Here is an 18,600-nt window from a genome sequence, read left to right on the forward strand (position 1 = left end):
ACCCATCCCTCCACTTCCTCATCCAGGTCATTTATAAAAATCACAAAGAGTAGGGGTCCCAGAACAGATCTCTGAGGCACACCACTGGTCACTGCTCTGATCTTCCAGATTCATATTATGATTGAATCCCACAGAAGGCAAAGAGTGGTTGTAGATGGGTCATATTCTTCATGGAGGCCGGTAACCAGAATATGACCCATCTACAACCATTCTTTGCCTTCTGTGGGCAAGCCATTTCTGGACCCACAAAGCAATCTTCCCTTGGATCCCATGCCTCCTTACTTTCTCAATAAGCTTTGCATGGGGTACCTTATCAAATGCCTTGCTAAAATCCATGTACACGACATCTACATCTCCAAATGTTCATAAATCCTGCCTCTCAGGATCTTCTCCATCAATTTACCAACCACTGAAGTAAGACTCACTGGCCTGTAATTTCCTAGGCTATCCCTACTCACTTTCTTGAATAGAGGAACAACATCCGCAACCCTCCAATCCTCCAGAAGCTCTCCCATCCTCATTGATGATGCAAAGATCATTGCCAGAGGCTCAGCAATCTCCTCCTCACAGTAGCCTGGGGTACATCCCCTCCAGTCCCGGAGACTTATCCAACTTGATGTTTTCTGAAAGCTCCAGCTCATCCTCTTTCTTAATATCTACATGCTCAAGCCATCCCTACAATCACCAAGAAGCTGTTCCTGAATCACTGAGTGTGTGCCTTCAAGCTTCTATACCTCCTTCCTGATGGTAACAATGAGAAAAGGGCATGCCCTGAATTGGGACAACATTGACACATTTGTGCATCAAAAGGAGTTGATCATGAGGCAATCACCTCCACCTCTGCTGTGGATAGACACGACACCCCATGGTGTATTGTGACCCTGTCAATCTGAAATCACTGCATCTGGTATGGAAGGGTTAACCAGGATTCTGTGAAACAAAGGGCGCAAGTGATCCTAATGTCTCTCTGATATAGCACCCTAGTTCTGAGATCTTTGATTTTATTTACTAGAGACTGTACGTTCGTCAGCAAGGTAGTTGGTATTGGGAGTCGAAAACTCCATTTTCTTACACACACATATATCCGTGACCGGCAGCCTCATTTCCTAAGAGGAGTCCGGCAACAAGTACGGCCACAATTGGCATTGTTTCCATTGGTATTATGCTGTGATAGATTATTCACTCGCATTGAGACATCTTTATTAACTGTACAGACCTTGGAAACAGTTGTGACTCTCAGCTGTATCAGGCTGAAAAGGGAATATTTAATCGTATCCACCGAGTTGTGTTGCATGAGATCATGGTCTTCAAGCACTCCACCCTCCTCAGTAAATTCAATTCCTTTGCACCTATTCCTACCGCCCATCAGAGTGTAGAGCACCCTTGGGTTCCTGTTTACCTACATTCCACGTTGTTTGTTTTCCTCTGACATTATATACACCAACATCCCCTTAGCACTCTTAAGATGGTCCATTCCACATTTTGGAATGGAGAGAAAGGACTTTTATCATAGATAGGAGAGCTAAACCTGGATGTACTTCATTAGATTGCCACAAGCTGGCCCTCCGAGGTTTGGAGGATTCATTACCGTGCCCGTGTGCATGGCAACACAGCTCTGGATGAACCAGAACCACCTGCTGTTACTCCACCCATGGAACATAGGACCTGAGCCGGGCAGCTCATCCGAACTCCGGACAGGCTCACACTGCCGTTTTTAGTGAATTCTGGGGGAGGGTGTCTGTGTAGGGTAATGTAATTGGTGGAAAAATTCATAGTTCAAACCACCAACATTGAGTTGGGGTTCATCTTAAAAGGCTGGTCTGACGTGATGACATAATTACATGACGTTTTATACTATGCTTTATGTTCTGTGTTTGGCCAACAATCAATGAGTTGTTACAGTTTTCCTTAAATTAAAATGCCTCACACCGTCTTGTTTGCAAAACGCCATAGCCTCTTCTTCCATCTCCATCTGTCGGTAAGCATCAGCAATATCCACTGTGCTGAAGATTTTCCCTCAGAAAGGTTTGCAAAAATACCCTCTATCCTGAGCAGAGGGTACTGGGTTGATGGTGATGTTAAAATCACCGCATGTCCTGACAGACCCCATTTTTCTTGGCTACTGGGACCACTGGTGTTGCCCATGGGCTGTACTCAACCTTGGAAAGAATTTCTTCAGCCTCCTTGTGATTTAGCTTACTGGCTACTTTATCATGGATGGTATAAGGAACTGGATAGGCTTTGCAAAATTTGTGTGTGATATTTTCATTTAGCACTATTTTACCTTTGGGTTTTGCAATGCCATCCTTGAACACTGCTGTGGCATCATCCAGTATCTTTCTTAATTTGCTTTCAGTTGACTCTATTGCAGGGGATGTGGCATGAAAATGGTGGATGGATCTCCAGACAAGTTACAGATTCCTCAGCCAATCTTGAACCCAAAGTGCTAGCCCTCCTGTTTTTAACCACATACAAGCCCACAGTGTCTTCTTGGTTGATTCTCTGATATGAATGTCATTCCCACAGGTGTTATCTTTTCCCCTGTATAAGTTCTTATTTGGATATTTGCAGGTTTCAGTTCAGTACCTTTGGAATGCCATTTTGTGGAATGGCCGAAACAGACAAGTCAGTACCAAATTCCATTTTAGTTAATTTGCTGTTCACTTCTGTTGTAAGCCACATTGCTTGTCTGTTGTTAGCTTTAATGTTGTAAATCTCAAGGCTACTCAGTCCAATGTCTTTGTCATCATTATCAGATTTTTTATTAACAGCATGAAGATTAGCACTCTTCCTGAAACTGCAGTTTGACTTTTTATTGTTTTCTTTTCCCTGTGCAGTTCATTTATTTTTGTCTGTCCATTATGATCTTTGTATGTGTCCTACTTTGTTGCATTTTCTGCAAGTTTTGCCTTTAAACCTGCACTGGTCTTGTCTATGTGAGCCCTGGCCACAATGGTGAAGCAATTTGTTCTGCCTAAAAGGTTTCTGTTAAAATGTTGTAATTCTGGTCATTCCTGACTGCAACGTAATTGTGTGTCTGACTGCTGCTTCCATTGATTTCAACTGCTCTTTTAAATGTGAGCTGTGCTTAGGAGCTATTTTGAATGCTTTCTTGTAAGATTCCTCAATCTAAATGATCTCTCAGTGCTTCATTAAGCTCATCACTGAACTGACAATGTTCAGACAATTTCTTCAATTCAGCCACACAAGCTAAGTGGACTCACCTTCCTTTTGATTCCATTTATGAAACCTAAAACATTCTGCAATTAACAATGGTTTCAGTTCTAAATGTTCCTGTATTACGTTCACACAAAGCTCATTTGGAGCAGTAAAACTTCTAAGCAAACCGGCACTCATTTCTCATTAGCTATTTCATTTGCTTCAAAATACTACCCATTTCATTCAATATACATCATTCGTGCAATCCAACATGCCTATCTTTCTGATTAAAGCCTGCTACTTCTGTTATTTTTTTTATTATGGACCTATGGCTGCACATGTTGCTTGTTAATTTTGTCTGTTTCTGCCCTTTTTTTAAATTTGAACACCTCTTGCTCCCATTCCAAAGAAAACATATGTTGCACTTCAACAGGTAGGTAGTCGTCTCAGATTCCTCATTGCCACTGTTATGTTTTATAAATCCAGAAAGTAATTGAAAGAAAAGCATAGGAGCCAGGATATTTGCCTGGACCATAAGACATAGGAGCAGAATTAGGCCATTTAGCCTATCCAGTCTGCTCCACCATTCCATAACGGCTGACCCCAGATCCCAAACACAACCTAAACACCTGCCTTCTTGCCACATCCTTTGGTGTCCTGACTGATCACGATACTATCAACTTCTGTCTTAGATATACCCACAGACTTGGCCTCCATTGCAGTCTGTGGTAGAGCATTCCACAGATTCACTACACTCTGGCTAAAAATATTCCTCCTTACCTCTGTTCTAAAAGATTGCCCCACAATTTTGAGAAATAGAGGGCTGTACCATAGGAAACATCCTCTCTACATTCACCCTATCTAGTCCTTTCAACATTTGGTAGGTTTCAATGAGATCCCTCCTGCATTCTTCTAAATTCCAGTGAGTACAGGCCCAAAGCTCCTCATATGTTAACCCCTTCATTCCCGGAATCATCCTAGTGAATCTCCTCTGGACTCTCTCCAATGACAACACATCCTTTCTGTGATATGGGGCCCAAAACTGTTGACAATACTCCAAGTGTAACCTGACTAATGTCTTATAAAGGCTCAGCATTATCTCCTTGTTTTTATATTCTATTCCTCTTGAAATAAATGCCTACTTAGTTTTTCTCTAGTAAGGTGCTCACATATGTCATAGTGGTGTTATGACATATGCCATACACATACTTCTCACATACAACCCCTAATGAGTTATGTAAGTAAACAAAAAATACTTAACTAAACAATATATTTACAATAGTACTCAAATGTTACTGAAATATTAAGTACAATTAATAGCTCAGCATGAACTGCATGGTTCCAAGGAGCTGTTCCTGTGCTGTATCTCTCTATGACATGGTGACTCTTGTCATCACCGCAGTTACCATCAATGGCAGAAGGTGAACTGGGAACTGATGCTCAATGGTTTTTATTCCCTCACAGAGTAAAACACAGAAAATGTACAAATGGAAAGTCAGGAGATAAGAGGAAAGACTGGAATAAAAGAGAAGGGAAGAGTTTACTAAAATAAGCATTGTTTGTACAATCTTCAGAAGAGATCTCAGTGGGCTCTGTGCTGATGGATCCCATTCTCTCTAATATTCTGTTCCTTTTGATTGTCTCCTGCTGATAGGTAGGCAGATTCTCAGCCAGATCCCAAACAACAGGATACTGACCACTAAAGTAGGTCTCTGCACTTCCCTCAAGGAGTATGAGAGAGTAGCAATGAAATATTCAAAGGGCGTGAATTCACAGTGAGTATTGTTGCTTGTGGCTTTGTGTACTTGTCAGTAAAACAGGTCTGGTGCAGTAGAGAGCAACATGGGAGGGAGGGCATAAAACTAGCACCGGAACGTATGGTGACACTCGTGGGCTGCCCCCAGCACATCTTTAGGTGTGTTGTTAGTTAATGTAAACAACACATTTCACTGTATGCTCTGATGTATACATGACAAAGAGATTGTGATCAACAAAATTCCAAATACATTTACTATATACTATATACAACCCCAAGATTCATCTTCTTGCAGGCAGCCACAAAACAAAGAAACACAATAGAATCTACAAAAAAACACACATAACAAAGACCAACAAACATTCAAAGGACAAAACAAGAGGACAGATCGTGCAATTTAAAGAGGTTAATAAATATACGGAGAACATGAGCTGCAGTGTCCCCAAAAGTGAGTTCATAGGTTGTGCAGTCAGTTCAGTGCTGAAGCGAGTGAAGCTGGTCCAGGAGCCTGCCAAACTCCTTCCTAAGCTGGCAGTATGGAACCCAAGATGCCTGTGCTTCCTGCCTAATGGTGGTACAAGAAGAGAGGGAGACAGACACACAGGCAGGTGGGATAGGCTCAAGTGGGAGATCTTGGCCTGTGCAGAGTTGCAGAGCAAAACATCCTATCATTTTCCACTCTCACACCTTAACATTTTAATCTGGTTTGAAGCCCGTCTGGCCATTTCTTCTGCCCGCTCTTCTGGCAAAAATGGCTGAATTTTGCCCACCTTAAGGTGCCATAACTGCATTTAAGTTTGCTGACTCCTTCAGGAGATCATAAAATCGCTAATTCATTTAGACCAACAGTTCCCAACCTGGTAGCCATGAACCCCTTGCTTAATGGTACTAGTCCATGGCTTGAAAAAGGTAGGGAACTTCTGGTTTAAATGTGTAACCCCCTGGGTCACCTCAGGCTCGCTCAGCTCGTTCTCGTCTAGGGGGAGCAGCCTTCGGCCCCGCCAAACTGGGTAATCAGCTGGTGTGGATACTGTGTGATGTCCCCGCCTTGCCCAAAAACAGACAGTACACCATATGCGATTAAATGAGTACAATTTATAAAGGTTACTATAACTAAATGATTAATAACGATACAGTATATATGAAGAAAAAAATAAAGAAAAGGCACCAAACTTATCAAAGTCCAAAACACCGTGCACAACAGTTGGAGCTCAATTACTGAAGTCTTCTGGCCACCATTCGATCCCCTCCGAACTCCTCGACTCGCAGGTTAGGACCATCTGAAATAGTCAACCAAGCACGTCTAGCCTCATCTCCTCTCCTCGGAGTACCTCCTGGCCTCGGAGCCCCACTTGGGGTCCGTTCCTCGCCCAGTTTACAGCATCGCGCCCTCTCTCTCTCACCCCCTTGCGCCGATCTCCCCAAAAGCCCGCCAACAATAGTTTACAGACTCAGAAGAAAGAACAACATTAATCCCAATTGGTTTACAAAGGAATACAATTCTCGTTATCAGTAAATTTTAACCCAAACAAGCTTCCAGCACTCTCGCAACAAAGAAGCATTCCTGCTTTTAACAAAACAAAGAAACCATTTTGATTACATACACGGTAACAAAGAAAAAAGAAACCCCCTTTACAAATGGTTCAAAGGTCTCAGTGGGAAACTGCAGGCTGTGGAGTGCAGCGATTGTATTTCAAAAGGAGTATATCTTTGAGAGCCGCCCACAAAATATTGTCATATATTGCCACTGCCATCTTGTTCCTTTGGAATTCCTTGGCTGACATTTCCTCAAGCCATTAACAGAGGTGTTCCTTATCCACAGCAAACCAGTGAAAGGATTCAGTGTCTCCTGACCTTAATTCATCAGCATCTGGATAATCAACTTTATCCTTGCAATGAAAAGAGTAATTTCATAAAAATACTCTGGATATCCCTTTTCTCACTTCTTGGGTATTATTTGAATAACTTGATCTTTCTGGGTCTGTGGTATGGACCAAGGGTCCCCTTCTCCATATAGTCTCCTATCTCCAAGCCAACACACCTTGTGTCAATGTGTCTTAATCCTCTGGCCCAGCTTCCATGCAGTACTTTGTCAGAAACTTTCCTGAGGTCCATGTAAAGCACACCTACCTCTCTATCCTCATCAGCTATTTTAGTCACCTCATCATCAGAAATCTCAATATTAACAAGTACTGTATTGAAACTGGGATCACCTGCCGTTCTTGTAACCAGCCTGGAAGTTTTGACTGATTCTTTGTTATTATGTTCCTCAGTAAGACCATCAAGTTAGTTGAGTTTTTCCCCGAGTCGTACCGCATGGATGTGAAAAGTGAGCGACAGGCTTTCTTTGATGCCTACAAAGGTAAAACCTGTCTTCTTCCCAATATTTCTCCCAAATTTAATCTTCTCACCATCCTTCCCTTTCCTCTCCTTTGGCTCCTCTTGGCCTTCTCACCAATCTATCATCCCTCTCCCACCCTTACAGACTCACAGAGTTTCACTCTTTGGCCACTTGGCACTGAGCTTAAAAGTAAATCATTCTCGAAACTCCAAGCAGAACCAAGAAGACATGTCTGCTACAGGCTGAGAGAAGTCTTGTCTGGGATTCATGTTCCTAATTCCTCCAGCCTGCACAATGTCCACATCACTTCATTTTCTGCACATTTCTATAACCAGCTCTGTATATCTGTCTCCAGCACCACTTCAGCAGCACGTTCCTCATACCCACCAGTCTTTGAATAAAAACCTGCCCTGTTGACTAGAAATGCGTGACCATGGACAATGCTGGTTCTGTTTTTACACTTCAGTTTCAGCTTCTTACCTTTTCTTACAGCAGGTCAGATTTGGATTTGTAAACCTGGCAATTTACAAGAGGGACGAGGAATCTTCCTCCTAAGGTCTGTGAATGATGTGAAAGTACTCCGTGAAAAGCTGCAAAGTGTGGAACAGAACCCACTGCTCAAGCCTACACAGTATAATTCCATCGTCCACAGGGTGGTGCAGAGGTAAAGTAGATCACAGTAAACCAGAGATCTAACAACTTGCGACTTTACTAGCCAGAGCTGAGAAAAATAAGAGAGCTCTTCCTGACACAAATACTTCTGGAGTTTTACAGGATTGATACAGTGAAAGTGTCTCCCAAGACTGGGGAGTCGAGAATTAGTGGGGTGGTGTAGAAACAGAATTAGGGCCAGCCATTCAGGCTAGGGACATTACAAAAGTTCTTAGCCTGGACAGAGAATTTTATTTAGTTACTTTTATTTATCGATACAGTGTGGAGCAGGCCCTTCCTGCCCTTCAAGCCATGCCCGCCCCCAAGCAACTTCACACCCTGATTAACCGTAGCCTAATCACAGGACAATTTACAATGATCAATTAACCTGTCCGGTATGAGTTTGGACTGTGGGGAGAACCCATGCATTCCACCAGGAGAATGTACAGACTCCTTACAGAAGGGCGCTAGAATTGAATTCTGATCTCCAGGACGACCCGTGCAATAGTGTCATGTTAACTGCTACGCTACCCGTGGAATGAAGCAAATCGTGGGCATGTGTTCAGTGTGGGGGAAGGGAAGTAAGGTATAGGTAACCTGTAGTTTCAGTAGACTGGTGAGCAAGCATAGTCTTGTCCAACCACCGAGAAACAATTTAAAAGTCAGTGCACTGAGGACACAGTCGCTATGGGAAATGACATCACACACTCTTCTATCGCAGAATAATCAGGGTTGAGTTCCAGAGCAGTTGAGTTGGCAGATCATTGAATAAATTATGTGTAGGTGTTGTTGAAATGTCTGTGCGGTTTACCCTTAGATACATCAGCCGACCACTACTTCTAGATGGCAGGAAGTTTGACGTCCGTTCCTTCTTCCTGATTGCCTGCACCTCACCATATATGGCCTTCTTTCACCATGGTTACGCCAAGTCAACCTGCAACATATATAACCCAGCTTCTGATGACCTGACATGTCACCTGACCAATCAGGCAAGTCGAGTATGCATGTGGTGATGCCACACCCCTCAGCACATCCCAACTGGGTCTTCATATGTTTCCCAGGATCCTAACTGATAGACTTGTATAGCTTGTTCCTCAGAACGGCTGAACTTGTACAGCAGCAATCAGAGCACCAGTCAGTCCGGCATCAGGGTTAGGAAATGGTGGCCCAGGTAGTTGGCCAGGTCAAAGTGACAAGGACACGGTGTCAAAGGGAGTATGTGGTTGAGAGGGATAATAAATCTGCCATAATGGAATGGCGGAGCAGACTCAATGGGCAAAATGGCCTAATTCTGCTCCTATGTCTTCTGGTCTTATGGACACACAGTCCCATTCTATTTGGAGAGCTCAGCTGGTGGCTGAGAGGAAGACCCGGGCTGGAATGAATGGGTCTGCTTTTCAATCCATTGGAAACCAGAAAATAAACATGATGTTGCCAGAAGCCAGGAACCTCTGGACAGGAAAACCCCATCCTCTTGTTTCCACTTCTGGGAACCAGTTCCAGGTTTGGGGCAGACAAAAACCTGTTTGGCCCAGACATGGGGTAAATGGCATGGTGATGGGGAACTGAGTCACCCACACAGATCTCATTGACCCAGTGTCTGCCTGTACCCAACCATGCCAATGTACCTGTGAGGCTTTGAACACTTCAAACTGACGTGCTTCTAGAACTAGGGGTAAGGTGCAACTCCTCCTCATTTTGTAAAACATAGAGCATTTCAGCACAGTGCAGGCCCTTCAGCCCATCATATTGTGCTGACCTTTTAACATATTCTAAAATCAATTTAACCCTTCCCTCCCACATAGTCCTCCATTTCTCTATCATCCATTTGGCCATCTAGGATTAAATGTGCTCAATTATTATATTGGCCTCTGGAGTACTGTACCACCCCTGGCAGTGAGGCTCACACACTCAGCAGTCTCTGTATAAAAAAACCTACCTCTGACATCCCCCCTATATATTCCTCCAATCACTGTTCATTTGCTGGGTCTGTCTTTTCTTACCTACAGTTCATTCAAAGAAAGAACCCTAGGTACAAGGACATGAAGGAAGACACGATCTGGTCAATGGAACGCTTGAATGACTACATTAATGAGAAGTACATGGAATCGAAACATCTCCCAAAGGATTGGGTCTTCATTGATTTTACAGTGAGCATGTTTTCTGTCCCTCACCAAGATTTGGTCATATTAACGCCAGAGTAGTGGGTTACAGAAGGCAGGGGTGTCAGGTAAGGGACAAGAGAGTTAAAAGAAATTTGTGGAATCTCTCTTCACCCTGAGGGCAGGTGAAATCTGGAACACGTTGCCTAAGTCACTGGTGGACGCAAATATTCATCAAATCATGGAATCGTACAGCGCAGAAATGGGGCCTTGCAGCCCACCTCATCAACACCAACCCTAAAGCCTGTCTATACCAACATTCCTCTAATACTACACAACACCACACTAACACAGCACTGCACTAACATGACACTACACCACACAACACTACACTCACTACACTAATGCGACACTACTCTACGCTGATATGACACTACACTCTCTATACTATACTACACAATATTACACTCACTACACTACACTCTACACTACACTAACACTATATTACACTCTCTACTCTACATGACACTACATTAACATGACAGTACACTAACACGACACTACACTAACATGACACTACACTCTCTACACTACACGACACTACACTAACATGACACTACACTCTCTACACTACACGACACTACACTAACATGACACTACACCCTCTACACTACACGACACTACACTAACATGACACTAAACTCTCTACACTACATTTCGCTGTCTACACTAATCCCATCTGCCTGCTTTAGAGCTGAATGCCTCTACATCTTTCTGATCCAATTATCTCTCCAAATGCCAAATAAACATTGTAGTTTTATCTGCCTCCACCACCTCCTATGGCAGCTCGTTCCAGACATTCACTATTCTGTGGGGAAAACCTACCCAACAAATCTTTAAATATAACCATATAACTATTACAGCTTGGAAACAGGCCATCTCAGCCCTTCTAGTCTGTGCCGAATGCTTACTCTCACCTAGTCCACCTACCTGCACTCAGCCCATCATAACCCTCCTCTCTCGCTATAAACAAGCACCCTCTAATTTTAGTCTTGCTTAAACAGGGTAGAAGATCTTATTTAAAATTAACCCAGCTCATCCAATCTCACTTTATATCTACAGCCCTGTTTTCCAGGTAACAGTTAGTAAATCTCTTCTGCATCCTCTCTGTAGCCACCACATCTTCCTGTTGTGTGGTGACACAATACTCAAAGTGTGGTCTAAAGATGTCTTGTACAGCTACAACATGACAGCCCAAATTAGACTTAGTTTCTCCGACAGTGAAGGCTAACTTACCGAACTCCTTATTCACTACCCTATCGACCTGCAGCACCATTTTCAGAGTGTTTTGAACTTGTGGCCCAAAGTCTCTCTATACATCAACATTCTAAGATCCCTTCTATTTACTCTACTAGAATTTATATAAAGAATTATATATAGCATTCTACCAGAATTTAACTTCACAAAGTACATTACCTTATACTTGTTTAAATTAAATTCTGGCAGATCTTTGTCCTATCTGTATTACTGGACAATCTTCTTCATTCTCTACAACTAATGAAATTATCCTGTCTTCAAAGGCATTATGTTGTCATCCAAATCATTTATATACATGACAAACCACAGAGGTCCCAGCACTAATCACTGCAAGACAAAACTGGTTACAGAAATTAAAACAAATCTGCAGATATTAGAAATTTGAAATAAAACATGAAATGTTAGAAATATTCAATGGGTCAGGCAACATCTGTGAAGAGAGAAACAAAGCTAACATTTCGCACCAAAGACTCTCCAACCTTTCTAGAGAAGGTAGAAACTATGTGTAACATTGCAGAAAGTGGGGGAGATAAAGAGAAGAAAGGGTTGTCTCTGATAGGATAGACATGAGGGTTAATCTATTAATATATGTTAATGTATTAACATTTATTCATGAATATGATTGAGAACTTCAATTTTTTCCTCCAGAGGAGAATGCAGGAGATTATGAGAACTTGTTTAAACTGTGCCAAGACCAAACTGGACTCAAAATTGGGCTTCTTTGACCTCATGGGCTGTGACTTTATTATTGATCAAAATTTCAAGGTGATTATCATTCTCATTTTCTTCCATTTTAACTTTTCTTTACATTCTGTGTGAGTGCAAACCCATTCATTAGAAGTCTAAATAGAAGGGTGTATACCATGTCTATCTTCAGAAAGCATTTTCCCTCATAACAGGGATTTGAAGATTCGAACACTAGATTGTCACTGCTTTAAAGAAAAGGGGAATTTTAAGGCAATATTGCAAATAAATTCTTCAATTCTCCGGGTAGCCATGAAACCAAGAAAGAAAAGGCAGCACAATCATCAAACCTAAATCCCATCTCCCCACAAAAAAAAATCAACCCCTCCTCAAATCCACCCTCCCACACAAAAAACAAACAAAATTGATCAGGTACATCGACCCTTCCTCAAATCCACCCTCCCACACAAAAAACAAACAAAATGGATCAGGTACATTGACCCCTATTAACTTAAATTCTCCGATCTCTCCTGTTAACTTAAACTCTCCAATCTCTCCTGTTAACTTAAGTCTTTCAATCCAGGCAACATCATGGTGAATCTCTTTTGCATCTTCTCCCCTTTAATCACACACCTCCTGTAGTGCTGACAAAAAGTAGTAGATATGGCCCAGTCCATCATGGGTAAAATCATCACTACCATTGAACATGGAGTGCTGTCACAGGAAAGCAGCATCTATCATTAGGGACCCCCACCATCCAGGCTATCTCACTGGTGCCATCTGGAAGAAGACACAGGAGCCTCAGGACCAGCACCACCAGGTTCAGGATAGGTTATTACCTCTCAGCCATCAGGCTCTTGAACTAGAGTGGACAAACTTCACTCAACTTCACTTTCCCATCGCTGAACTGTTATCACAACCTACGGGCTGACTTTCAGCAACTCTTCATCTCATGTTCTTGATGTTTATTTTGTATTTATTATTATTATTATTATTATTATTATTATTATTGTTGTTATTTTTTTCCCCTCTTTCTGCTTTTGCACAGTTTGGTGACTTTTGCAATTTGGTTGTTTGTCCATTCTATTGGGTTTGATCTTTCATTGATTCTATTGTGTTTTTGTACTTACTGAGAGCCAAGTACAGCCCTGCCAGTGACATATATGTATAACTCAAAGGTTCATTTATTATTATCAAAGCATGTATGCATATACAACTCTGAAATTCATCTTCTCCAGATAGCCACAATACAAAGAAAGAACATGTAAGTCATTCAGAGAGAAACATCAAATGCATCCCCCCACACAAAAATGAATGGCATCCTGATCATCAACCCCCAAAAAAGGGGCATGATCCTCAACCCCCCCAAAAAACTCCGCAAAAAAAATAACAGAACACAATAGAACATCAACCCCTCCCTTCACACAGCAAAATGGAAAATGAAGAGATGACAAAAAACACAGAATATAAAAACCATGAGTCTGAAAATGTCCACAGTCCCTAAATGCAATAGTGCAATCCGTAAACACAGAACCACGATACCATCCTCCAATATCACCAACATTCATCAACAGAAAGGCCACAACAAGCCACATAGGTCACTCACAGACCCCATCTTGACAGTAATCAAAAGGAAGACAGTCGGCGCTGAACTCTTGCTCAACTTACACATTCACTGCGATGTCTCAATCTTCCTCGAAACCTTAATCAGCAATTAATGGATTTTTTAATCAGCAAAATGGAGTCGAACATTGACTTGTGCTACACCTCAATGTTTCTCTGCATCGAGGCTGTCTGAGTACACGTTTGCTTCCTGGAATCTTCTCAGGGACAGCAAAGTGCTGGATCTCTCAACTGTAACATAATCGTTACTCAACTGTAACACAATGTCCCAACTCTTGTACTCAAAGCCTGAACTATATTCCTTCTTCACTACCCTGTCTACCTTTGCTGGCACTTTCAGGAACTCTATATCTCTGGTCAGCAACTGTCCCAGAGCCCTGCCATACACTGTGTTTGTCTGGCTTAGCTTCCTAACGCGGGGGTTATGATGTGGTGTCATGACACAAGATGTTGACCACATCTTTTCGCCCCCACAGAAGCTGCTCATCTCACTGAGTTCCTCCAGCAGATCTTTTTTATTTCACTCCAGATTCCATTTTCTGCAGTCTCTGTGTCTCCATTCCACCTCTCTGAATTCTCTAAAGTTTGGCCACTCTGAAAAGGTTAGTCATAGAGTCATAGAATACTATAGCACAGAAACAGACCCTTTGGCCCATCTGGTCCATGCCAAGCCATTATTCTTCCTAGTCTCATCTACCTGCACCCAGACCATAGCCCTCCATTCCCTTCCCATCCAAATTTCCCTTAAATGTTGAAATTGACCCCATATCCACCACTTGAACTAGCAGCTCTTTCCACACTCTCACCACCCTCTGAGAGAAGGTCCCCATTATGCTAACCTTGAACACATCATCTTTGACCCTTAGCCCATGACCTCTAGTTCTCATCTCACCCAACATCAGCCAAGTTCCCAACCATGCTTTCCCCCCTCACTTTTTTCACTGTTCTGCTCCACAACCACATTCCCACCAAGACTCAGTCCCGAAGCAGGGTGTCAGCCCAAAACATTGGCATCCCTCTGCCTCTGTAGATACTATGTACCTGATTTGTGGAGCTTGTCTTTGTATCACTTTGAATGTTCCTGAGTTAACTTCCATTCCCTAGTCCCATGCCACTTTCCCATTTGCTCTAAATCCTATTGTAGCTTTAGACAACTTCTTCACTGTCCACTATACCACAAACTTTGCTGATACGGGTAATCTTATTAATCCTACCACCTAGCTCCTCATCCAATCTTAACACATACGGCAAGCAACAGCAGACAAACAGTACTGCTCCTGCGATCCTGCGAAGCACCCCTGGTCACAGGTCTCCAATCTGAGAAACAACCCTCCACTACCATCCCCTAAACTAGAAAAACAAATTTGTATCCACCCTGGATCCCATGTGATCTAAACTTCTGGTTCAATCTACCATACGGGATCTTCTCAACGGCCTTGCTAAGGTCCATGTAGACAACATCTACCACCTTGCCCTCATCAATCCTCTTGGTAACTTTTTCAAAAAGCTCAATCAAATTCATGAGACATGAATTCCCACACACAAAACCATGCTGACTCCCTCGGAATAGGTTCCTGATGATGGGCCTGGTGATGGTACTGAGTCCCATCCAAAGACATTTAGAGCGTTTACAGAAGAAAAACAGGTAACTTGGTCCAAGAGATCCAAACTATCTAATCCTTTACCGCCATATTACATCAGGTTCTGCCCCCATATTTATCTAACTTCACCTTGATCCCTCTCTGTCATTCACCTGACCACCACTAGCTGGAGCTGGCAGCACTTCCTTCCCTCACTGGCAACCCTCGCTACATTTCCTGTTAACTCTCATATGATAGATTTAGGTCAACCTGAAAGTACAAACCACTTCTACCCTCAAGGAACCTTTTTGTAATTTCTGAGAGAACTGAAATGCTCCAGGGTTCTGTACTGCAAAGAGGTGACATCACATGAGGCATAGTTCTGTTTATTGGAACCTGAGGACTGAATGTCAGGAAATCTTTCACAGGCCAGAGAAAGGGCGTTATGTGATAATGTTACAAAACACTGGTTAGGCTGCACTTGGTGTACTGCGTTCCACACTGGATGAAAGACGTGGTTGAACTGGAGAAAGGACAGAGAAGATTCAGCAGGATGTTGTGTGGATTAGAGGGTTCAGTTATGTGGAGAGGCTGGATATGTGTTTGTTGTTTGTGGAGGAAAGGAAGCTGATGGGTGGAAGGAAGTCAGTATATGAGAGTTGCAGATAAGATCTTCAGAATCCTTCTCCCATGCTTGAGTTATCAAAAACAAGAGGGTAGACTTAAGGTGAGAGGAAGGAGTTTAATGAGACTCTTATGGAAGGTTTTTCCACAGAGTGCAGTTTCTATCTGGACAGCACTCCAGTGAGAACAATCACAGCCTTCAAAGGCAATGAAATGAAAATGTACAGAAAGGTACAGACTAAACGCAGGCAAATGGGATTAGTGTTGACAAGCTGAATGGTTGGCAGAGACATGACGGTCAAAAGGCCGTTTCTGTACGACTCGATGACTGTGTTACTCAAAACTCTACAGGGGAGAGCCCTTCCTTCCTGTCCAGAGAGTCATCATTAATGCAGAGCCTGCCAGAGCCAGAGGCCTGACTGATGGATCAGAGGGCGAAGGGTTTTTAGGAGTGAAGTGTGGAGTTGGTGAAGAGAGGGCAAGGAGGCGGGATAACATTGGTGGACAGAGAGGCAGGACTTGCCTCAAGGCCCATATCCCATGAGGGGCAATGAGGTTGGGCTGGAGCTCGGAGCTGAATGAGGAGATGTAGGTGCCTTAATGATATAACAGGATGTTGGGCACAGTGGGATTTGGATAACAGTTGAGGGTCAGTAGGTAAGAGGGCAGGAAGTCTGAAAGGAGCCTGTAAATAAAGGTGAATACTCCTGATTCAGGGTGTTGCTCTGCTGTGGGTTTGGCTGAGGGGGTATCGTGAAGCATGGTTTCTCATGAGATGCCTATGGACAGTGTGGACATCTCCATTGAGTAAGCACAAGTATTCAGACATTTACAACACATGGCTGAGAGCTGCTGTCAGGCCCAGGATCTCCAAACAACTGTAAATCTGGGACAAAATGCAACAACTTCGCAAGCCAAGGGACAGAAATACAATTATCACACATGATTTATTTTCACAGAAGGTGAATCACAAAGGACAATACCATTGCAATTGCCAGGCAAGATCACAAGACAAAGGAGCAAAAATAGGCCATTCAGCTCATCGAGTCTGCTCCACCACTCCACCACTCCACCATGAGCTAAACTATTCTCCTAGTCCCAATTTCCAGTTTTTTCCCCATATCCCTTGATACCCACTCAGTTCTGGAAACATCCATGCAAATCTTTTTCTGGAAATAATTCAGGAAAATATGTAGCTCGGGTGGTCCATGGTGGGGTTGAGTAGTTCTCCAATCTTGGAATTTGATTGCAAATGTTTCATCACCAATTCATCACTATCATCTTTTTTTGACACTTCTTCAATTCAGCTAGACAACGTTGGGCCAGATCAGGTCAGACCATTCCATATCTGGGCGAACCATGTTCATATTACACAGAAGCATTGGGTCAGAGCAGGTCAGACTCATCCACACATGGTTAAACCATGTTCCTCTACATACACAACAGTTCATCTGTCCTGTGCACAACTGAACATAAGAATGTAAGAAACAGGAGCAAATGTTGGCCATTTGGCCTGTCAAACCAGCCCTTCAATAAGATCATGGCTAATCTGGCCAGGGACTCATCTCCACCTACCTGCCTTTCCCCATAAACTCATAACCCTTAATTCATCTACTATGCAAAACTGAACCTGGCTTACAAGCTGTGTGTGATTTGTTTGTAGGTCTGGTTACTGGAGATAAACGCCAACCCATCCCTACAGAGACACTCTTCTGTACTCCAATCTCTCATTCCCCGGCTGGTCTATGAGACTCTTGGTAAGAGGGTCAGCACTCACATTGTTGTTTCATTCAAAAAACACATTTTAAATGATACAAGGTAAATATATTTAATAATGAAATGAGATGTAAGTCAGACAATGTCCCCTCTTCATTTTCAGATGTAGTAATTGAGATATTCAAGAAAAGCAGGAAAGGGTTGCTCACCTTACCACTTGAGTCACAAAGAGAGTTTGTGCTGATCTACAATGGCATGCAAAGGCGACAGAGGTCAATACCAGGGAGAGAAGATAAGATTTCCCCTATGCTTCTTAAACAAACTTCACAGCCAAAATATTTGGTGAAAAATCCTGTCAGAAAGCAAGAAGAGTCTCAGTCAATCTCGGACCATGAACAAGTTGAAAGGAAAAGCCTTCAGAAGGTGTCCTGCCCACCACCTGGTGGACAGCTGCCAAATGTTACCCAGATCCAGAGCCTGTCCTGTAAGACACACGTGCTGAATGCCAACAACCCAGCATACTTGAAAGAGTGGAGAACTGAGGCTGAAGCCCTGATGATCCCCATGCCAGCTGTTCCTCCGTTCAACAGAAAATTCACACAGATAGCTCAGAAAAGAGCAAGTCTGGACAGTAATCTATTCCTCAAGTAGAGAGCACATTTTGCTTCCAGTCCCCAAACCATGCAGGACAACACAGTGAAGCTTAGAACTGATAGCAAGCTACCTTCATAACATGAGGAGAGTTGGTTTGAGTCAGGCTGCAAGAGTGCGGCGATACACTTTCTGCACTAAATACAAAACACAAAGCAACTTCAATTAATGAAAACGGCAAAATTCAAAAAATAGTTGCAGATGGAAAGGAGAAAAAGATCATATTGGTCTGGATAATTCATCTTGTCAAAATAAATTCTGTCCCATTTACACAGCCTCCTGTTCATCAGTAAAATATCCCATTTACACAGTCAACGTTCATCAGTAAAATCTTGCATTTACACAGTCAACGTTCATCAGTAAAATATCCCATTTACACACTCAACGTTCATCAGT

At 42.8% G+C, this 18,600-nt stretch overlaps 1 protein-coding gene across 1 annotated transcript in view; it reads left to right on the forward strand.

Moving 5' to 3' along the window:
- LOC132381954 (protein polyglycylase TTLL10-like) overlaps positions 1-18,358 on the forward strand; it is a 40,371-nt gene extending 22,013 nt beyond the window's left edge. Inside the window, exons 3-10 of the mRNA XM_059951656.1 lie at positions 4,814-4,934; positions 7,189-7,277; positions 7,749-7,920; positions 8,725-8,896; positions 9,917-10,057; positions 11,975-12,091; positions 17,501-17,594; positions 17,717-18,358. Coding sequence (XP_059807639.1) covers positions 4,814-4,934; positions 7,189-7,277; positions 7,749-7,920; positions 8,725-8,896; positions 9,917-10,057; positions 11,975-12,091; positions 17,501-17,594; positions 17,717-18,204 — 1,394 coding nt within the window. The 3' untranslated portion in view covers positions 18,205-18,358. The remainder of the gene's footprint in view (positions 1-4,813; positions 4,935-7,188; positions 7,278-7,748; positions 7,921-8,724; positions 8,897-9,916; positions 10,058-11,974; positions 12,092-17,500; positions 17,595-17,716) is intronic.
- Positions 18,359-18,600: the final 242 nt, after the last annotated feature.

This window comes from Hypanus sabinus, chromosome 27 (assembly GCF_030144855.1).
Source record: "Hypanus sabinus isolate sHypSab1 chromosome 27, sHypSab1.hap1, whole genome shotgun sequence".
NCBI lineage: Eukaryota > Metazoa > Chordata > Chondrichthyes > Myliobatiformes > Dasyatidae > Hypanus > Hypanus sabinus.